This window comes from Elephas maximus, chromosome 2 (genome assembly GCF_024166365.1).
Source record: "Elephas maximus indicus isolate mEleMax1 chromosome 2, mEleMax1 primary haplotype, whole genome shotgun sequence".
NCBI lineage: Eukaryota > Metazoa > Chordata > Mammalia > Proboscidea > Elephantidae > Elephas > Elephas maximus.
The window spans coordinates 213495948-213519202 of record NC_064820.1 but is presented as its reverse complement, the minus strand read 5'-3'; the positions used below and the strand labels follow the sequence as shown (position 1 = coordinate 213519202).

Sequence of the window (23255 nt, the reverse complement as noted above, 5' to 3'; positions counted from 1 at the left end):
CACAGAAGGGAACAGGATGAGGGTTCAGGGCAGGGCAGGGGGAGGTCCACTGGCATGTGGAGGTGAGGAAGTGGACAGAGGACAGGCAGCACCCTCAAGTCCTGCAGTAAAGGCAGGCCGAGAAACGGAGTGTATCTGGAGGAGCCCAGGGTGGGTTGGTTGGTCTGCAGTATCAGAGCACGTCCACCACGCCTAGGCTGATGCGAATGAGCCTGCAGAGGGGGAACACCTGATGGAGGCGGGAGAGGAGAATCGCAGACCCCAACCTGGAGAAGCCAGAGGGGGTGTGGGCCACTTCAGGCAGGGCCAGGAATGAATGAAACAGAAGACAGTCCTGTCACGTGTGGTGGAGCAGGCATGAGGAAGCTCTTCAATAGTTCCCATTTCCTTGCAAGCTCAGCTGTGGGAAGGAGGCCGAGCAGGTACTGAAGTCCGAATAGAAAAAAGATGTGAAGCATTTTCTCAGAGAAGGCAGGATTGCCTAGCAGAGTGGCCATCCGAAGCCTGGCCCGTGGACTGAGCATGGGCCCAGCAGCCGGTGGTTCCTGCTCCTGTGAATTGGGGTTTGCCAGGTGGATATAAAGGGGGAAATAAGCACAGGAGTCTACAAATATGTGCATGTAAATGATGACCATGAACTTCAAACTGGGTAGGGAGGAAAGGAAGGGCTGGTGGTCAGCAAAAGGGGGGCCAGCCTGTCAGTAGCTTGGCATCCGGGACGGGAGGACAGTGTTGGAGATGGGACCTGGGTTGGGAATCCTGGTGTGGGAAGTGATGGTCTAAGAGGTGATGGTCAACTGGAAATGGGTCTGACCATGGGAGTGGGTGGCTGTTGAGGGGTGGAGGCCAAGTTCTTGGGGTTATCCATGTGGACAGTGATGTCCCCAAGAATGGCTGGAGGCTAAGATGGGGCACAAGGCATTCCAATCTCAGTAACTGCCACAGTCAGTGGTGTGGTCTGATGGCCTGGGCTTCAGGGGAGTTGGATGGAGGAGGGCTTGGAAACGTTCTCAAAACGCTAATAAGGGGCCAGGCCACACAGCCTACCTCTGCGTCCAGGTGGAAAAACTACCTGTAACAGACCATAGGGCACAGTCTGGGCTCAGTGAGGGCTGGAAGGTCAAGGCGACTTTCCACTCTGAGACTGAGGATGAAGCACAAGCCCCAGCTAGGGCAGGTGTGGCAGAGGCCTGGGCATGTATGCATGCTTCCTATGGTGCTGACAAAACTGAGACCAAGGGTAGGACAGGGTTGTCCCCAGTCTCCTGGTGGTGGTGTGGAGGTGGAGGCCTGCCAGGAGCCCAGGCCTGGCACTTGGTGGCTCCCCTTATACCTGCTGAGGTTGGCATCCAGGCTGAGAGGAGCCCAGCTGGGCAGGGCCCTGTTTGCCCAGCGTGCCTGCAGAAGGCTTTGTGGCAGGGCGAGAGCCCTGCTGTGTACTGGGAGGTGGCTGCCTGGTGCTGGCGTGTGGGTGCAGTGCGAGGAAGCCCGGCCTCAGGGGCTGAGACCCCCACAGGAGTGACAGGGGGACCGGTGTGCTATATGCACAGCTCCACAAAGTGGGCAGAGCCTCCTGGGCTTAGGGCCATGGCAAGTGCTATGGGGGCTCACCTCTCGCCAGCTCGAGGCTAGCAGAGCCGGGGCTCCAGCAAGTAGCCTCTTGCCTCTGGGAGGCCATCAGCCCCTCCTCAGATGCACATGGGGGGCAGAGGGCAGGCTGCAACCACATCCACAGATGCCTTAGTTCCACTAACGCCATCCTGCCGAGGGAAGCTGGCAGTCCCTGAGCACTGTGGCAGACAGTGCTGGTCCCAGGGAAGTGCCTCTGTTCAATACCCCCTGCCTCCAAGTGAACCCTGTGCCCACCCTACAGAGACGTTGCAGACACACAAAAGCATGAATCAGAGCTCTCGGCCTGGCAGCCGCCCTGGTTTGTGGTTCCCTGGGCATCGCCCATCCCCATGCATCAGCCGTCCCCAGATAGGGTCCGTCTCCTGGCTACCCACAGTGTTACCCTGGGGGTGGCACACCCTGACCTGGTGGGCTTTGGGCACTTCCTCAGGCCCGCCAGGGGTGAGCATTTGAAGGTCTCCAGGCGGTCAGGAAAGGCTGCCATGGCTGACGGAGGAGGTGCTAAAGGGTGAGAAGCTCCAGGGTTGGGTCTCTGGAAGTGTGACACTTTATTATATAAAAACGTTTTCCTCAAGGTTGTGCCTCTGGTCCACTCTTCAAAGGGGCAACAGCGAAGAAAGCTGCTGGGCCTGCAATGCCAGGCGGGGCAGCAGTGGAGGCCCTCACCACAGGACACTCTGGGGTGGGGTGGGCACCGAGATGCCCTGTGAATCCACAGGCCCTGTGTCATAGCCCAGCTTCCTCATGTCCTTGGTGACTACGTTGAAGAGGAGGGTGACGAAGCCCTGGGAGCGGACCCGGGTCACTGGGGACAGAGGTGACATGTCAGCAGGGCCGAGCCATGGGACCACAGGAACTCCTCAGCCTCAGTGCTCTTCTGTACAGTGGGGTGACAGTGCTTTGCTTCTGTTCCTCAGGGTGATGAAGGGGCCACAGCGGGGTGGGGAAGGCCATAGCAGACCCTCTGTGCCACACCTGGAAGGTGCTCTGGGGAAATTCCTGGGTCCCTGCCCTGTGGCACCAACCCCCAATGCCCACCTGTCACCCCCCACCCCCCTCCCGTTGCCTGTTTCCTGGGACCACCTAGCCCCTGCCCAGGCTTCAACACGCCTGTGTGCATGTGAGCACGCATGCGTGTGTATGGCGGGGGTGTCAAGCTTTACCTTCCCGGCCTTCACCCTGAGCCACCACCTTGGGGTCTGTGTACTCGGGCCTCCGTCCCATGAACCAGCTGGGAAAACAGGACACGATGTGGTGAGTAGGGCCCTGGCCTCGGTCCTTAGGCCCACCGGACATGGGCTCTCTCCCTGTCTCAGAAACCAGCACCCCCACCCCCAGCCTGCCCACACCTACCCTGCCCATCTGAAAGGTGAGTCTGGGCATCAGAAAGGTAGCACCCCTTGCCTGGGTCAACCAGAAACGGGGGTCTGGCAGGCTTCTACCAGGCCTGTGGTACTCCAAGGCCCCGCCCCTCCCCAGGCCCCACTGCCGCCTTTCTCCCACAGCCCTACCCCCAACCCTCCCCCAGGCCTCCTGTCCTTCTCCTAGGCTCCCCCCCCACTCAGCCGGCACCTCCAGCTTTCCCACTACAGTCCTGTAGATTCACTGTGGGTGCTGAGGGAGATGCTGGGCATGGTCTGAACTCAGGCGGAAATCCCAGAAAGGTGGCTGAAGCTGAGGCATATGAGGAAAGGAGGGGGTCCTGGGGGAAGGGTGCCACTTCCTGGACTCCGGCCCACCCTGAGAGACTAGCCAGCAGGGGCAGATTGGGGTCAGCTCTGGGCTCCCCACCTCTGCCTTTTATGGTGTGAGATCTAAGACAAGTCGTAGCCCATCTCTGAACCCCAATGTTCTCACTGTGAAATGGGGGAAGGATGGCACCTGCCCTATGAAGCTATAAAGTGAGGGCACTCTGTGTAACCTGCCACATAAAACACCGACTTCACCACTCAAGACTCACCCTGGATACCCCTGCCCGTGGTCACAGAAGTGATGGTGTCACGTCACCTCCTACCCTCCCACTCCAGGGGCCAAGGCCAGCCAGCCAGGAGCTGGGTCGCTCAGTGCCTGGTCACAGAGGCTCAGGGCAGACCCAGCAGGGAGGATGTACCCAGGCCCGGGCAGCAGGGCCCTTTCCAGAGCAGTGCCACACCTCCGACACACCCACTCGAGCCGGAAAAAAACCAGGAGCACTATTCCCGGCCGGGTGAGTCAGGCAGACGTGGGCCTGGTCCCGGAGTGGCCACCCCGCCTGCCCAAAGCTGGTCTCCTTGTGCTGCCAGGGCCTCTGAGGTGAACAGTGCCACCTGGCACAAGGGCTGCTGGAAATGCCCTTGGGTGCTTCTGTGCACCCCTCAGGGCCCTGGCCTTCTGCAGGGGCAATTCCCAGCACCCCAGCAGCAAGCTCCCTCCAGGGTGCCCCCCTGCCCCAGAAGGCTGTTGTGGGCAGTTGCTCCCCTGGGAGAAGAGGCAGCCCAGAGGGCTCAGGGGATGCGAGGCAGGGCCAGTGGGCCAGCATCCCAGGGCAGTGCACCTTGCTGTACCCTGCTCCCAAGTGTCCCTGTCTGACTGGCAGGGAGACTGAGAGGCAGCAAAACCCAGAGGCAGTCCCCAGGTGTCACTCCTCCACCACCCTGCTCCTTCCTGTGCGGCCTGGGGTGGCTCTCCACTCACTTGTTCAGGGCAGTACTGCCTAGACAGGGTGAAGTCAGCTGAGAGGTGAGCTCCCAGAGGCCACGCCTGCCCCAAGTCAGGGGCTGGAGATGGTGTGGAGACCACGAGGGGGACATCCCCATGAACTTCCAGCCGCCCTCCCCCCTCTTCCCCCAGGAAAGGGACGGTGGGACAGTGCATCTCCGGAAACTAGATCCTGGCTCCACTAGCTATGCGCAGCCTGGGCAGCCCATACCCTCTGCTCCTCAGGCTATTCTTCTGCAAAGCAAGGCTACTGCCATCAGCCACCCCCAGGGCTAGGGTGGGGGCTGAGGCTGACGGAGCAGGCACAAAGCCTCAACCCACTAGCACTGCCTGCGAGGCCTGGGCTAGGAGAGGCCAACTTCAGGGAAGTGCTCCAGCAGAGAGTATCTGTGCCCAGGCCTTTGGCAGGAAGGAACCTGTGGGCAGAGGAACTCCAGGCAGTAGGCAGGAGGCAGGGCAGAGGCCACGAGGCAGCAGGGGCCTTGTCACCCAGGGATGTGTACGGTGAGTTGCAGCAGGGAAAGGGCATAGCCTAACTTGTCTTTGTGGCTATGGAAGACTAGCTTGGAGGGGCTGTAGTGGGCTGAATGATGGTCCTCAGGTCCTAATCCCTGTTGTTGTTAGGTGCCATCCAGTCAGTTCTGACTCACAGAGACCCCATGTACCACAGAACGAAACACTGCCCTGTCCTTCACCATGCTCACAATTGTGGTTATGCTTGAGCCCACTGTTGCAGCCACTGTGTCAATCCATCTCATTGAAGGTTTGAAGGTTTTCCTCTTTTTCGCTGACCCTGTACTCTACCATGCATGACATCATTCTCCAGGGACTGGCCCCTCCTGATAACATGTCCAAAGTATGTAAGACAAAGATGTAAGTATGTAAGACCATCTTTGCTTTTAAGGTGCATCCTGGTTGTACTTCTTCCAAGACAGATTTGTTCATTCATTCTTTTGGTAGTTCATAGTATATTCAATATCCTTCGCCAGCACAATTCAAAGACGCAAATTCTTCTTTGATCTTCCTTAACCATTGTCCAGCTTTCACATGCGCATGATGTGACTGAAAATAACACGGCTTGGGTCAGGATCACCTTAATCTTCAAGGTGACATCTTTGCTTTTCAACACTTTAAAGAGGTCCTGTGCAGCAGATTTGCCCAATGCGATGCATCTTTTGATTTCTTGACTGCTGCTTTCATGGGTATTGATTGTGGATCCAGGTAAAATGAAATCCTTGACAGCTTCAATCTTTTCTCCGTTTATCATGATGTTGCTTATGAATGTAACCTTATTTGGAAAAATGGTCTTTGCAGGTGCGATTAAGGATCTTGACATGGGGAGATTATCCTGGATTATCTGGTTAGACCCTAAATGTAATCGCAAGTGTCTTTAACACAAGGAGGCAAAAGGAGATTTGATATACACACAGGAGAGATGTTGGCCCTGTGACCACAGATGTGGAGATGGGAGTGATGCAGCCGTAAGTCAAGGACCACCCGGGGCCACCAGAAGCTGGGAGACGGGAAAGATTCTCCTACAGAGCCTGTGGAGGATAGTGGTCCTGCTGACAGTATCTAATTTGGCCCACTGATAATGATTTTGGACTTCCGACCTCCAGAACTGAGAGAGAATCAATTTCGGTGCTTAAGACATTGAGTCCGTCATGTGTGTTACAGCCGTCACAGGAAACACATGAGGCTAAGTGTGGATGTGGGCAGGCCTGTCAGGCCCAGAGCAGACTGGGAAGAGGGGCGTGAAGAACTGCATGCTGTCGGAGGGTGGAGCGTGGGGACAAAGGCTGGACATGCAGTTCCACCCTGAGTCCCATAATACCGGAGCCAGCTGTGCAGACTTCGCTGCTCAATCTGACAGACTTCCCACATCTGGGCAGTCGGTGCCCATCAAGCTGCCCTCCTCAATCAGACTTTCTCCAGTGAGGTACCCATGCCCACACTCCTGCAGGGAGACCCCTTCTGAAGGGCTCACTTCTCTGGCAGTGGAAACCCTCTCCTTAGCGACGTTCTGCTTGAGCCCAAGCTGCTCTGCTGGGAGCTGTGATATGTTGGCACAGGTGGAAATTCTGGCCAGGCGGGTAGGACTAGAGCCTCTTAAGGCCCTTCCCTGACCCCGATCCTCTGCACGTCTCCCTGCTGCCTCCCAGACAGCCCTGAGGGGTGGGCGTCGTCTCCTCCAGCGTACAGGGCAGGACAATCTTGCCAGGACACTTAGCTCCTCATGGCCACAGGCATCCTGGACACTTGAGCTGAGGCCAGTGGGGACACTGCCATCCCTCCCTCCACAGGCCTCAGTGCTGTCCCCTGACCTGGCTGTAGATGGAGAGCCAGGATCCATCCTGTCTGCGCTGTTGGGGAGCTGAGCGGATGGGGCCCAGGTGGCCCTCTAAGCAACTCCTTGGATGTGGTAAGAGGTGAGAGGCCTTTCAGCTTGGTCTTCCTCCACTCCCGTCCCCAGAGTGGGGGGCCCTGGTGGCCTGCTCCTGCCAGCCTCTCTGCCTTGCCCCACTGCATACCCCTGGCTTACCACACCTGAGCTGCGCTGGCCTCCTTGCTGTTGCTGGCATGCTAAGCACGTTGTCTCCTTTGTGCACCCTCTTCTCTATGCCTGCAATGTTCTTCCCCCAGATAGTCTCATGGCTGGCCCCTTAACTCTAGTCTTTGCTCAAATGCCACCTCCTCCCAGAAGCCTCCCCAGTTTGTGACCTTGGCCAGGTACTTGACTTCTCTAAGCCTCATTCTCCTAATCAATAAAATCAAGGTAATAATGTTAAAAGGATTTCTATGGGTTTATTAAAAGGTACAGTGGGCCATTTGTGAAATGAGGACAACAGAACCCATCTGACTGAGCTGTGTGGAGCAGATAAATGACCACATGGAGGAGGACAAGGCACCAGTCGCTGACTGATGAGTCACCTATTAGGATGACTGTCATGTTGTTTTTTTCTCAGACTGCTGTCTCGTCTCCTACCCTTTTAATGTCGCATTATGTCATGAGAAGTTTCCCATATGCTCAATTGGACACAGGGATCTTTGGCAGGGATCAAAGTACGGCCTTATGCTGCTAGAGGGGTGGCTGGTGAGTGCCCGTGCCCCTGGATATCCTGAGGACCTGTCTCCATGATGAGGCTATGTGACACACAATTAGTGGAAAGTGACATCTGTTCACCCTCTCCAACTACCTAAATCAGAAGAGGGGCTGGGGTAGGGTAGAAAACTCACCTTGTAAACTTCTGCAGTTTAGATGTAGATTCTGGGACAAACATGGGGATGGTCCTTTTGTGCCTAAAACAAACGATTTCACAAACAAATGTGATTCACTGAATGCACTGCGTGATAGAAACATAACAGAACTTTCTGAGTCCAACGAAGTGCAGCAGAGACAGGCACGGACCCGGGAGGCACGGACCCGGGAGGCCTGTTTGGGGCTGGCCCGAGTTAGAGTCAATGCCAGGGACCCACCCTGCTGTCTGAGCACCAGCCCCCACCTGCCGTGGGCACTGCACAGGGACAGTCCTGTGTTCTTTGAAGGGTCAAGGATGCTGCAGGCAACAAATGAGGCCTAGGTCTCAGCTCACACTGCCCCTTGGCAAGCCCTGGCTCCTCTCCGTATGTCCAAATCCTCTGCCACCTTCAGGGCCAAATTTGGATGCCTGCCTCCAGGAAAACCCTAACAATTCCCAGGACCTTTAGCCCTGCTATGGTCATCTGTCCCACTTCTGCCCCTGGTACCTAGGGTCCTGGCCTTCACCCCACCCTGGTCCCACCACCTCCCTACCAAACCCTCTCCCCTCCACACCCTGCACTTCCTGTTTCAGCAATAGCACACTGCTGTCCCTTCTTCCTCCCCCTCCTTTGGGCCCCAGGACACCCCACGTCTACACTGTCACTGCACTTGCCAAAAAAGGACTACACCTCCCCATCTTCTCCACTGCTCTGGGGACTTCTGTGGGCAGGCCCATATCTGATGTACCTGTGTGTGCTCTAGTGCTCCGCAGAGCCGGGGCACAGGGAGGGCTCCCAGCCCAGGAGGTGAGGGACTAAATGAAGGCAAGCCCTAACTGCCTGGAAACTGCATCTGGACCAGCCTTCTGTCAGGACCCTGCTGCTCCCTGTGGGGTGCTCTGACCTGCCCATCCCACCTGGTCTCTGGACTGCAGTGTGAGCCTCACCCCCAGTCCCAAGGCTCTCTGTCCCTATGTGGACTACCTCCCTCCAGCACCTTCCCAGGCTGAGCTGCCTGGCCTGAGCTGCCTGGCCCCCAGAGACCCCAGAGATCCCTGTCTGTGCCTGGACAAGCCCTGCTGAAGGGCCCTGTCTCAAGAGAGGATGGCCAAGGGCGGGGCAGGCTGTGGCCCAGGCCCAGGCTGGAGCGATGACCTACCGGCCGGGTGAGAAGGGCACGTGCACCACCCCATAGCCGCGGACCACATCATTGCCGAACACGTCTGGTCCATACACGCTGAGCACGATCTGCGGCCCTTGGGAAGGACAAGGTGGGGTTGGCACATGGGGAAGCGCTAGGGAGGCACAGGGCAGACATGGGAACCCCCACCAAGGGCCTCTGCCAACCCCAAGTCAATCAAGGCAGGTAGGGAGGTGTGGGGACCCAGAACCTGCTGGCCAGGCCCTGCTTGGCCTTTTCCTTCCTGTTCCTCAGCACCTGGCCATAACACCAGAGGCACACAGCCAGGGCACACAGTAAATGCCTCCCCAGTGCCCACAGAGCCAGGCTCTGTCCCAGGCCCTAGGAACAAGCAGACGAGGGTGCTCCCTGAGCTTCTGTCCTGACCAGGAAGGCTGTTGTCCTGACGAAGGCTATGGAGCCGGGGTTAGGGCTCAGGTATGCACTGCAGGGGCCCTGGAACCAGAGAGATAGCTTATTTTGGTGGAAGTCTGTGGGAGGAGTCAGAGAGAAAGTGAAGGCCTTCCTCTCATCTTCCTTTAAAATATTAACAATCATGTAGACTAAGTACTTTCACTCGTTAGCTGATCCGCTCCTCTAGATTTTAGGCAGATTCCTACCCCCATGACAACGAGGCCCAGAGGGCTCTAAGTGTGTCGGAGAGCAGGGCCGGCAGGGGGCCCAATCAAACCGCCACTGGCGAGCGACCTCTGGCAAGCTACCTACTCTCAGCACCGGGCACCTTATCTCTAAAATGGGAATAAACTCCATCTCCTAAGTTGTCATGATGATTAGTTAAACCAAAAAACCCCAAACCCACTGCCATCGAGTTGATTCCGATTCATAGCGACCCTATAGGACAGGATAGAACAGCTCCATAGAGTTTCCAAGGAGTGCCTGGTAGAGTCGAACTGCCAACGTTTTGGTTAGCAGCTGTAGCTCTTAACCGCTACGTCACCAGGGTCTCTGATGATTAATTACTACCTGAAACACACTTAGAATATTCTCAAACACAAAATAGGTGTTCAATAGATGTTAGGGAGAGACCTGTACCCTCCCCCTCTCTACCGTGAAAAGGTAACCACTAATTCTGAATTTTATGAAACCACTTCCATACTTTTCTTTAAGAATGCATCCCAAACACCGCATTTTAGTTTTACTTATTGTTTGAATTTCATATAAATGGTGTAATATAGGATGTATATTTTGTACCCAGCCAGCTTCTTTAATTCAACATTATGTTTGTGAGATTCATTCAAAGTTGTTTCATGTACAGTGGTTTGTTCATTTTCAATGCTGTGTAACATTCCATTGTCTGAATATACTACAATAACTTTATTCATTCTAGTGCTGATGGGCAAGTAGGTGGTTTCTCCTTTGGGGGCTATTATAAATGGCATGGCTATGAGTAGTCTTGTACATGTCTCTTGGTACACATGTGCACACATTTCTGTTGGGTATGTCCAAGAAAGGAGCTGCACAGGTATGCATTTGTTCAGTTTTAAAATACAATACCAAACTGTTTGCCGAAGAGCTTGTATCAACCTCCACTCCTACCAGCAGCGTCATCTGAGTTCCCATTACTCTATATCTTCACCAAGACTTGGTGTGATCATTAAGGGTGTGTGTCTACTTGGCTGGGTCATGATTCTCAGTGGTTTGGCAGTTATGATGTAATCTGGCAGTTGTATAACAATGTAATCACCTCCATGATGAGATTTAATATAATGTGATCACCTCCATGATGGGATCTGTGAGTAACCAATCAGCTGAAAGGGAGTTTCCTTAGGGGTGTGGCCTATATCCAATATAGGTGGACTTTCTGGCAAGGCTTGTGGGCTTTTGCTCACACTGGATTCTGCAGCTGGTCAGTTCGCCTAACCTCTGGTTCTTGGGACTTGAACTAGCAGCTTACCTGCCATCTTGCCTGCCGATCTTGGGATTTGGCAGTCTTTGCAGCCTGTGAGCCAGAGCCCTGTCATCTGACTTGCTGATCTTCGGTTTACCAGCTCCTGCAGCTACATGAATCAGAAGCCTCCAGCCTGATCCACGGACTTGGGACGTTCCAGTCTCTACAACCGCGTGAGCCATTGCCTTGATATAAATCTCTATATATATTTATACGCTTTACTCGTTTTGCTTCTCTAGAGACCCTAGCCTAAGCCACTTGGTATTATCAGTATTTTTAATTTTAGCTATAGGGCCACTATGAGTTGGAATTCAGCAATGGGTTTGGTTTTATTCCGGTGAGTGACAGCTTGTTATAGTTTTAATTTGCATTTTTTCTACTTACTTAACTAAAGTTGGAAACCTCTTCCTGTCTCTTGGTCACCTGGAAGTCCTCTTCTGTGAAGTGCCTGCTCAAGCCCCTTGCCTATTTTTCTACTGGATGGTCTTTTTCTTATTGATTTATGATGTGTATATGTGTATGTATTCTGTGGCTTGTCTTTTTACTCTTAATTATGTCTTTTGATGACTTCTTGTTGTTAGGTGCCATCAAGTTGGTTTTGACTCATAGCAACCCCTATGTACAACACTGCCTGGTCCCACGCCATCCTCACAACCGTTGTTTTGTTTAAGCACATTGTTGCAGCCACTGTGTCAATCCATCTTGTTGAGAAGCTTCCTTTCTGTCGCTGACCCTCTACTTTACCAGCCATGATGTCCTTCTCCAGGGACTTCCAGATAACATGTCCAAAGTACGTGAGACATAGCCTCGCCATCTTTGCTTCTAAGGAGCATTCTGGCTGTACTTCGACAGATTTGTTCGTTCTTTTGGCAGTCCATGGTATATTATTCTTCTCCAACACTGTAATTGAAAGGCATCAATTCTTCAATTTTCTTTATTCACTGTCCAGTTTTCACATGAATACAAGGCAATTAAAAATACCATGGCTTGGGTCAGGCACACCTTAGTCCTTAAAGTAACATTTAAGCAATGGGTTTCCTCTTTTTAATATCCTCAAGTTGCTTTGGAACGTTTTATCTTTTTTATTCTCTATAAGAGTTTGTGAAAACCTGGTATTATTTCTTACTTAATTGTTGGAATTCACTGATGAAGACATTTGGGCCTAGTATGTTCTTTCTGGGCCCAAATGTCTTCATCAGTGAATTCCAACAATTAAGCAAGAAATAATACCAGATTTTCACAAACTCTTATGGCACTGGGTTTTTTTTTATGTTCTTTCTGATAAAATTAATTACAGATTCAATTTAATAGATACAGGTCTACTCAGATTTCCTTTCTTTTTGTATCAGTTTTGCTAGTTGTATTTTTCTAAGAATTTGACCATTTTGTCTCACCTGTTAAATGTACTGGCAAGTAGTTGTTCGTAACATCTTATTTTTTTAATGTTTGCAAGAACTGTAATGATGTCCCCTTTTCATTCCTGCCATTGGTTATTTACATCTTTTTTTCTTGATCGGTCTCAATGTTGTTGTTGTTACTAGTTGCTGTCAAGTTGGCTCCAGCTCATGGTGACCTTATGTATAACAGAACAAAATGTTTCCCAGTCCTATGCCATCTTCATATGGCATCATTGGTATGTTTGAGTCCACTGTTACCGTTACTGTGTCAGTTCATCTCATTTAGGGTTTTCCTCATTTCCCCTTACCAAACATGATGTTCTTTTCTAGTAATCAATCTTTCTTGATGACGTGTCCAAAGTAAGTGAGCTGAAGTCTTGCCATCCTCACTTCCAAAGAACTTTCCAGCTTTATTTCTTCTAGGACTGATTTGTACGTTTCCTGGCAATCCACATTATATTCAATGTTTTTTGCCAACACCATTGTTCAAATGCATCAATTCTTCTGGCTTCCTTTTTCACTGTCCAGCTTTCCATGCATATGACCAATTGAAAAGACCATGGCTTGGGTCAGAAGCACGTTAGTTATCAAAGTGATATCTTTGCTTTTTAAAATTTAAAGAGGTCTTTTGCAGAAGATTTGCCCAACACATCGTTTGATTTCTTAACTGCTGCTTCCATGGATGTTGGTTATTGATCCAAGTAGAACGAAGTCATTGAAAACTTCAATTTCTTCTTCATTTATCATGATGTTGTTTACTGGTCCAGTTGTAATGGTATTTGTTTTATGTTGAGGTTTAATCCAAACTGAAGGCTATAGTCTTTGATCTTCATCAGTAAGCACTTCAAGTCCTCTTCACTTTCAGCAAGCAAAGTTATGGCATCTGCATATCACAGGCTGTTAAATGGGTCTTCCTCCAATCCTGATGCCGAGTTCTTCATGCAGTCCAGCTTCTCAGACTATTTGTTCAGCATACGGACTGAATAAGTAAAGTGAAAGGATACAACCCTGCCACATACCTTTCAGTCTTAATGGGGGCTTTTCAATTTTAAAAAGTAACTTTTGTCGTTTTTAATTTTCTCTATTATAACTTTGCTTTCTGCTTAATTCATTTCTGTTTTTTCTTATTCTTTTCTTCTACTTTCTTTGGGTTTAATTTGCTGCTCTTTTACTAATTTCTTAAGATGGATGCTTAGATCATTAATTTTGCAGCGTTTCATATTTGCTAACACATGCATTTAAACCCACAAAATTTCCCTCTGTGATTTTAACTGCCCCCAACAAATTTTAACAGAAAGTGTTTTCAGCATCACTTCAGAATACTTCCTAATTTTTGTTATTTCTTCTTTAACACATACGTTATTTTAGAAGTGATTTTCTTAATTTCCAAACACACGGGGATTTTTTCATTATCTTTTTCTAGCATTTATCTTGTTATGTTCAGAGAGAAAGCTCTATGGTTTTAATGATCTGAAATTTGTTGAGATTTCCTATATGGCTCAGATTATGTGTGCTTGAAAATGTTTATTCTGTAGGTATTGCTCTAACTACAATGTTCTATATATGTCTGTTAGGTGAATTTGCTAATTATCTTGCTTAAATCTCCTACATTCTTATTCATTTTTTTTCCTGCTTGCTATCTTGGCCATAAGAGGGATATTAAAATCTTCTACAATAGTTGTGAATTTGCCTATTTTTCTTGCCGTCGTTAGGTGCCAAGGAGTCAGTTCCAACTCATAGCAACCCCACGTAGAACAGAAGAAACCACTGCTCAGTCCTTCGTCATCCTCACAATCTTGTTATGCTTCAGCCCACTGCTGCAGCCACTGTGTCAGTCCATCTCATTGAGGATTTTCCTCTTTTTGCTGACCCTCTACTTCACCAAGCATGATGTCCTTCTCCAAGAACTGGTCCCTCCTGATACTATGTCCAAAGTACGTGAGACAAATTCTCATTATCTTTGCTTCTAATGAGCATTCTGGCTGTACATCTTCCAAAAACACATTTGTACGTTCTTCTGGCAGTCCAATGTTCTTCCCCACCACCATAATTCAAAGGCATAGATTCTTCTAGGGTCTTCCTTATTAATTGCCCAGCTTTCACATGCATATGAGGCAACTGAAAACACCATGGTTTAGGTCAAGTGCACCTTAGTCCTTAAAGTGGCATCTTTGCTTTTTAATACTTCAAAGAGGTCTTTTGCAGCAGATTTGCCCAATGCAATGCATCGTTTGATTTCTTGACTGCTGCTTCTACGGGCATTGATTGTGGATCCAAGGAAATGAAATCCTTTACAACTTCAATATTTTCTCTATTTATTATGATGTTGCTTATTGGTCCAGCTGTGAGGATTTTTACGTTGAGGTGTGAAATATTTATTTATAAATTTCAAGACTATGTTATTAGTCACATACGAATTAGAAGTATTATACTTCCCGGTGAATTAAACCTTTTATCATGAAGTGTCCCTCTTAATTTTTAAAATAGCTTTTGCCTTAAAATCTACTTTATCTGATATTAACGTAGTTAATGCAGCTTTCTCCTGGCTGGTACGTGGTATCTTTTCCCATCCTTTCAATCTTTCTGATTTCTTAGGTCTTAAATGTGTCTTTTGTAAACAGCATATACCGCTTTGACAACTTTTGTCTTTTGTAATTGGAACACTTAAAAACCAAACCCAACCCAATGCTGTGGAGTAGATTCTGACTCAAAGCAACCCTGTAAGACAGAACAGAACTGCCCCATAAGGTTTCCAAGGCTGTAATCTTTACAGAAGCAGAGTGCCACATCTTTTTCCCAAAAGGCTGGCTGGTGGATTTGAACCACCAACTTTTTGGTTAACAGCCAAGTGTTTAACCATTATGCCACCAGGGTTCCTAAACTGAATATAATTAGTTACATATTTGGGTTTAAATCTATTATCTTACTACCTGCTTTCTATTTTTCCTGTCTGTTCTGTGCTCCTTTTTCTCTCATTTCTTCCTTCTTTTTGGATTAATTAAAAACAATTTTTTTTCCATTTCCCTTTCCGTTATATACTCCTTCACTACTGTTAGCAGTTACCCTGAAGATTATGGCATGCGTCCTGGTTAGTCTAGTATTAACTGGTACCTTTACCCTCCTTCCCAGACAATGCAAGAACCTTAGAACGCATTAATTCCCTTTACCTACCTCCCAACTTATACGTTATCAATGTCATATATTTTAAGTTTATCTATATTTTAAAACCATTATATAGTCAACATTCTATTAGTTTTACCTACAGGCTTGGTATTTTCATTCTTTGTACCGTTCTACATTTCCGCTCTTCCATCTAGGATCATTTTCCCTCTGCCTGAGGTATCTTCTATTTCCTTTAGTGCAAATCTGCAGGTGAGGTGACAAATTCTCTTTTGGTCCGAGAATGCCATTACTTCACTTGAAGACTATTGTCACAGAATACAGAATTCTAGTTATTATCTTTCATCACGTTGAAGATATCATCCTGGCTTCCATTGTTTCTACTGAGAAGGTCAGTTGTCAATCTAATTACTGTGCCTTTGTAATTGCCCCTAACCCCCAGAAAAGTTCAAAGAATTTTACAAAGAAGCCTTGATTGTTTGTCACCTAGAGTCTACCATTAGCATTCTACTATACTTACTTCATCACATCTCACTCCATCCCTCCATCCCATCCTACTTTTGATATATTTCAAAGTAAGTTGCAGATATCTGTGATATATGTATACTTCCCTTTATATACTTCACCATGCATAGCATTAACTAGAATTCAATGTTTGTTCACAGTTCTTTTGAGATAAAATTTACATGTAATGAAGTACACAATAAGTGTGCACTATTCAATGGATTTTGACAAATGCACACATCTATGTATCCCAAATCTGGCTGCTTTTAAGATTTTCTTTTGTCTCCGGTTTTCTGACTTTTGCTATAATGTGCCTAGGAGTGGTTTTCTTTACATTTACCCTGCTTGAAGTTAGTCCTCTTGAGTCTGCGGTTTGATGTTTTTTCATTATTGTCGAAAACAATTGAAGCTATTTGTATCGTCCAGTATTTCCTCTGTCTTGCTCTCTCTCCTAAGACTCCCAGCACGTTTTAGGCTTTCTATACTGTCTCCTATGCACGCTTCAGATTTTCTTTTTTGTTTCCCTGTAAATATTTCCTTCTGACCTAGCTCTTGGCATATATTGTCCCTTCACTTGTGTTTAGTTGGCTGAGTTCCTACTTTTGATTACCATATTTTTCAATTCTAGAATTTCTATTAGATTCATTTTAAATTATGTCAAACTCTCTAGTTCCCTGCCATAATTCTCAATCTTGCCCTTTATTTCTTTTGATTATGGTAAGGGTGTATCTGATAATTTCAGTATGTGGACAGTCTGTGTTTGTCTCTATTGTCTAATGTTTACTGGTACTTATTCATACTGTCTTGATTCCTGTGTGCCTCTTCATTCCTTTTATTATATGCCAGTCATTAGATTTGAAAAAGCAGAAATAAGCTGTGGTCTAGGAGATGTTATCTTCTCTAAAGAAGTTTCTCATTTGCTTTTGCCAGGAGTCTTGGGCTCTAACAATCTAGGCGTTAATCCAAAAATCAGGGGGTTGAGAGGATTAGGAGCTGAGCTGGGCTGCATTCTTGTGAGGGCTGGTCTACTCCCATTTCTTCCTTACTCACAGTGTACAACCCTTTAGGGTCACAATTCAAATTGCAGGGGATTTACTGTCCCCTCTCCCCCCTCCACCCCATGACCTCCCACAGCCCTTTGGAGGGCTCTGAACACATCAATTCTTGGGCCCTTGGCCCAGACAGGCTGCCAAATGTCTTAACCAGCCTCTCAATCACCTCTCCCGAGGGAGATATGACTGGGGCCATGTCTTTGGATTTCTGCTTTTCTCCTGGATCTTGGCCTGGTAAAATCCTCATTACTTTGCTAGCTAGGTTCCCGCCGCCCCCCCCCCCCCCCCGCTAATACTTTGTTCAGCCTTTCTAGCTGTCCTCAGCAGGAGGGGGTTGTTCCATTACCCAGGGCACCATCCTAGGAAGCCTATCAAACCTTTCTTACATGTGGATGAGGACAGCATGGCTGTCCCTTCCCAGGAGGCCCACCAGAACCCTTGCCTCAGACCCTTGGCACCCTTGTCCCTGTCCACAGGCAGCCCTTGTGCCAACCCTTGGCTCAGGAGTCTGCCCTGCATTCACAGGCATGGGAACTACCCAAGGCTTCAGTGTGGGGCCTGGTTTGATCCAGTCTGAACTTCCAAAAGGTCAATTGCACAGCACTTAGAAGATGAACTGGGGTACGGCAGAGATAAGGAAGAAGTGAAGGTAAATGGCCAAGTGGCCAGAGAGTACGTCATCACAAGGCTGGTACAACGGGCCAGGTGACAGGCAATGAAGACAGGAATCTGGACGGTGGTAGGCAGGGTGAGCAGGGTGAGACAGACACAATGCCCTCGGTGTGCTGCCTGAAAGCCAGCCCCCAGGGCCCCCAGACTCACAGCCATAGGGGTTGGTGCTTTTAAAGGTGACATCGATGGGGAAGTTCCACACCAGCGCTCGCCGCACATCTTGGCTTTTGGATGTGATCTGCGAGATCCCCTCCTCCAAACCCTGTGAGGACAATGACACTGAGTTAGTATCCAAACTTCAGGCTGCCACAACCCCCTCCACTTACCTTGGGAGAGGCAGTTAGGAGGGCAGTTTGGGAAGGGATAGTTTCCTTAACTATCTTCTGTCAAAACCTATCATCCAAACAAAGGGAACTAACAGATAATGTAGCACCTCTCAGGCCTGGTACTTCAATATATTACCTCCTTGGTGCTTGACAACCCTGGGAAGGCAACCCCTCTCCCTGTGTGCTTGGTCTCTTCCCCTCTTGCCTCTTGAAGGGAACAGCTTTGTTGATTTTTCTCTCTCTCTCCGTATCATCAGTTTCACTCAGATCATTCCCATCAGCATATATACACGTTATTTTCTCTACCACCAAGACAAGATTCTTGTCTTACTTCTTCCAGTTATCAACCCATCCTTTGCTCCCCTTTACAGCCAAAGTCTTTGAAAGAGTGGTTGATCTTCGCCACCTCCAATTTCTCTTTCATTCATCCCTCATGACCCCAATCTGATGACCACTCTACCAAAGCATTCTTGTCAAGTGACACGTGGTCTCGACACTGCTAGATCCAATGGTCGTATCTGTCTTTGTTCTCCTGACCCACTGGCAGCATTTGACACAGTGGAGCACACTCTGCTTCTGGACACACCTCCTCCCCTCAGTTTCTGGGACACCACAAGCATCTGGGTCTTGCTACCTCACGGGCAGCTTCTGCTCAGTCTCTCTTGCCAGTGCCTTCCTAATGCTGGAGTGTCCCAGGGCCCAGTCTTTGGCCTGCTCTTTTACTGTGCCTATGGTCTCACCCAGGCTCACAACTTTAAATGTGATCTGTATGTTGATGGGAGCCCTGGTGGCACAGTGGTTAAGAGCTATGGATGCTATCCAAAATGTTGACAGTTCAAATCCACTAGCCACTCCCTGGAAACCCTATGGGGCAGTTCTAACCTGTCCAATAGACTCGCTGTGGGTCAGAATCGACTCAGCGGCAGCGGGTTTGGTTTTAGGTTTGGGTATGTTGATGATCCTCCAACTTCTGTCTTCAGCCTGGTCCTCTCCTCTGAACTCCAGATCAGTATCTCCCTATTCCTGCTGCCTACCTCCACCTGGACTCCTAGTAACCTTACCGTATGCCAGACTGAACTCCACACAGTGCCCCACAGCTGTTCTCTCCATAGTCTCCTCCCTCAATGGCAACTCTACCTGCAAGTGCTCAGGCTAAAAATCTTTCTCTCATACCCCACATCTAGTCTGACAGGAAAACTTGTTGGCTCTAACTTCAAAATATACTCAAAATTCAACCACCTCTCACGACCGTACTGCCACTACCCTTGTCTCGGCCACCATCTTCTTGTACCTGCATTATTGTAATAGCCAACTGGTCTTCCCACTTCTGCCCTTGCTCTCCCACAAGAGTCTATCCTTAACATGCAACCAGAGAGACCAAGTGAGAATATTAAGTCGGATCACCTCTTTTTTCTGTTCAAAACTCTCTGGTGAGGTCTCTTCACACCCCAGGTCAAGGTCAGGCCCTTCCTCTGGTCTACACAGCCCTTCAAGCCCTGTTCCTCCATGTCCTCTCTGTTTCAACTCCAGCCACACTCCTCCTTGCTCATACTGTTCATGGCCACATTGGCCCTTTTGTTCTTATTGTATGCCATCAAGTCAATTTAGACTCATAAACCAAAAAAACCCATTGCTGTTGAGTTGATTCCAACTCATAGCGATCCTACAGGACTGAGCAGAACTGTCGCATAGGGTTTCCAAAAAGCACCTGGTGGATTCAAACTGCTGAACTTTTGGTTAGCAGCTATAGCTCTTAACCACTGTGCCACCAGGGTTTTCCTTCTGACCCACAGCAACCCTGTATGACAGAGCAGAACTTCCCCATAGGATTTCCTAGTCTGCAGTCTTTACAGGAGCAGATCTCCAGGTCTCTTCTACCACAGAGCCACTGGGTGGGTTCAAACCACCAATCTTTCAGTTCACAGGCAAGCACTTAACCATTGTGCCACCAGGACTCCTTCTGGCCTCTTTACTGCTCCTCAAAAGGCTCTCCTGCCACAGAGAGAGCCTTTCTTTGCACTTTTTGCTCCCTCTGCCTGGATGGTTCTTTCCATAGATTTCCACATGGCTTGTTCCCTCACTTCCTTCAGGTGTTTATTCAAAAGCTACCTTCTCAGTGAGGCCTTCCCTGACCACCATGTCTAGATTCCTAAACCCAAACCAGTCACTGTCAAATCAATTCCGACTCAAGGTAATTCCATGATATCAACCTCCCTCTTTGCCTTCATACCCTCCCCCCATTTCTGACTTTGTTTTCCCTACAGAACTTATTACTAACAAACTAGAATATTTACTATTTATTATTTTCTGTCTACCTACACAAGAATGTGTACTCCAGGAAGACAGGGACTTTTGTCTGGTTTTGTTCACCTCTGTATCCTTAGCACCCAGAAAACAAACAAAAAAAAAAAACCAAACCCATTGCCGTTGAGTCAATTCAATTCATAGTGACTCTATATGAAAGAGAACTGCCCCATAGAGTTTCCAAGGAGTGCCTGGTGGATCTGAACTGCCAACTTTTTGGTTAGCAGCTGTAGCACTTAACCACTATGCCACCAGGGTTTCCCAGAAGACTCTCAATATTTATTCGATAAATAAGTGAATGGAAAAAAAGTACTGTCATCTTAGTTGTACAGATGAGGAAATGGGAGACTCAGAAAAGTTATCTAAGCTGGGCTTCCATTTCCCTAACTGCTGTGAGGTATAAACAAGTGCTGTGCAAAGAGTAAAGTATGTGCAAACTGAAGACATCACTATAATCCCTCTCCTGGTGGAGAGACTGTTCTCTAGGAAGCCTAGGAAGTGAGAGATCCTGTTCTGTCTTGTGACTCTCCAAAGTCCTCCCCATGGTCTAAGGAGAGGCCAAATGACGAGGGACTGGCCCAAAGTATCTACAGCTCATCCCTTCCAAGTTGGCACTCTGGAGCCTGCCTGCTGCATTGCACCTGTGTTCCTCTTTGCCACCTGCTGCCACACATAAGCTCACAGGACAGGGTACCTGAGTGAGAATAGTCTGGCGGTGGGGGTTTATTTGGTAGCCCAATTGTGGCTGTGTTCTCCAACTCCAGCTTTATCAAAAACAAACTCACGTTTGTTTCCAAACTCTGTCTCCCTCTAACTTGGTTCTGAGCTGGGAGGGGAAGGGGTATAATGGACACCTTCAGAAACCCCAATAATCACGAATGCTGTCAGCGAGGGAGGCCCAAGAGTTCAGCTTACCGCCGTGGGAGCCCAGTCCTGCCCGTACACGAAACAGTACTTGCAGTAGAGGTCGTCATACTCTGGAAACTGGAAAAAAGCACACGTGAATTCTGTTTACTGGGACTCATGTTGAGGCCCACCAACATGTCGGCTAGGCAGGTGCAGCCAAAAGGACTTCTGAACATGAGGCACCTGGGCCAGGGCCCAAGAGCCAGTTGGACACATGGATATGGCGTTCAGCAGAGAGGGCTGAGGACTGAACTGTGGGAGTCCAGAGGAGGGTTCCCAGCTGCTACAGCCCCTGGGCCTTTGCTCAGGCTCTGCTTTCTGTCTGATATGCTCTTCCCACTCCTTCATCTGGAAAACTGCTGCTCATCCTTCAAAACTTACCCTCCTGAAAGCCTGCCCTCTTGTCCAGGTTCCTTCAGCACCTGGGCTTTCCTCCATCAAAGCACTGATTGCCTGTCTGTTTGCCAACCCATTAGATTGTGCATAGGAAGCACAGGGTGGGCACAGAGAAGGTCTAAGGGGATAACGCCGAAGTGAAAGGTCTGAGAACCAGGAAGCCATCAGGACACATGTCATGAGGAAAGACCCAGCCCTGCTGAGAGCCCCTGATGGGATAGAACAGGAGAAAGGCAGAAGACAGCATCAGGTGCTAGACCAAGGGGGAGGTGGCAGGATGGGTGCATGGGGCAGAAGCATCCATGAGGAAACTGAAGGTAGGAAACACCTAGTAAGTATCAGGCCCTGGGCACAACTTTACCTAAAACATCTCATTTAATCTTCACATATAAACACCATTTCCAATACCCCATAAGGTCACTGCTAAGGTGTAGCAAAGCTTTGAAGTCAGACAGACCTGGATTCAAACCCCAGCTCTGTCACTTGTAACACAGGGATGTTAATAACACCCATCTCACAGTGTTGTTGTGCTGAATGAATGGGAAGGGCTAAGGGCCACGTCTGGTGCAGAGTGAATACCTGACACACATTGGCTTTTATTATGATTATTAACGTTTTTATAAAGTGTTGGGAGGTGGGGAGTAGCGTCCCTTTGGTATGACAGACACACCTCCCTGGATGATTCCTGGCCACCACCACCGTCGTTGGCTAGGGTTACCCAAATCATCCCCACTCCAGTCTGAGTTCCATGATCTGAGGCTCACAGACGCCCCGACTCGGTCACGGGCGGAGGAGGCCTGTGCGCCGGCCCAGTTGCCCCAGTGACGCCCCGTGAAGCTCCTGCCCGTGATTCAACAAGGCCAGGGGTCAGAGGCTTGACCAAGCGTCCCCCTGGCACGAGCTCAGCCTCTGCAAGCCTCAATTTCCACGCTGCGCATTAGGAACGCCTAGCATCGTTGCGCCGAGCCCCTCACACGCCGGTTTTCCTCCCCCGCCTCACCAAGGGAGACAGAAGCTCCGAGGAACGACAGGCCTCGCTGGACCGCAACGCAGCCGGAGGGGCCGAGGGGCGTATCCCCGGGGGAGGCTGGGGAGGGTCCCGGTCGCTCACCTGGGCGCTCTCCACCTGCCCGTTGACCATGAGTAGGAAGACGCTGGGACCCGGCGCCGCCATGGCAGCGCGGGGGGCACCGGGAGCCGACCCTGGTTGCAGCGCGGTTGCTAAGAGGCGCTGAGGTTACCTTGGAAACAGACGGCGTGGCGCGCGGGACATATTTCTTCACTAGTGCGCGTGCGTGGTATTGCGCAGGCGCAGTTAGCGGACGCTGCCGGGAGAGTCGAGGAGGGTACCGTGGGGCTCAATGTGCTGGGACTACGGTGTCGCCGCCTATCAGTGCGAGGCGGGGGCCAGGTGCCTAGGACAGGGTCGGCTACCTGGGCTCTGGAGGGACGTTACCGAGCTGAGGCCAGGCAGCGCCCCACATCGGGCTAAGGTGGTACCCGCTTGTGTTTTTAAACTCTCCTCCCAAAAATGTTTATTAAACAAACTAAGCCACCACTTCTGAAACTAGGGAAACTGAGGCCCACAGAGGGGCAGTGCCTGGGACTAGAGCAGAATCTCCGACCTGTGAGGCTCTGCTCAAATGACAGTTCCTCTTAGGCCTCTCTCGTCCTCTTGCCGTTAACCATGGTTTCTGTTTGTACGTTTATTGAGACTCATAATTTGGGCCAATGCTTATCTCCCCCTCTAGACTGCCAGCTGCATGAATATGGAGACTGTCAGTCTGGTATCCCCATTGCCTGACACATAGCAAGCACACAATAAATACTTGCTAAATGAATGAATAATTGAATATGTCCCCATTTTACAGAGTAGGAAACAGATTCAGAGAAGGAAGGTGACTTGGGCAAAATCACAGC

The 23255-nt window shown here is 49.5% G+C and overlaps 1 protein-coding gene across 2 annotated transcripts; it reads right to left on the bottom strand.

The window, feature by feature from the left end:
* Nucleotides 1–418: 418 nt before the first annotated feature.
* B9D1 (B9 domain containing 1) lies at nt 419–22570 on the bottom strand. 2 transcript variants are annotated; one of them, XM_049874698.1, is made up of 7 exons: nt 22447–22570; nt 20949–21017; nt 17554–17665; nt 8729–8825; nt 7567–7629; nt 2796–2863; nt 419–2437 (listed from the first exon to the last, which is right to left on the bottom strand). In XM_049874698.1, the coding sequence occupies exons 1-7, from the start codon at nt 22507–22509 to the stop codon at nt 2295–2297; spliced, it is 615 nt and encodes a 204-aa protein (XP_049730655.1). In that variant the 5' UTR covers nt 22510–22570; the 3' UTR covers nt 419–2294. The 2 variants fall into 2 exon arrangements, with proteins under 2 accessions (XP_049730655.1, XP_049730656.1); XM_049874699.1 differs by having other exon boundaries at nt 2344–2509.
* Between the last annotated feature and the right edge of the window lie 685 nt (nt 22571–23255).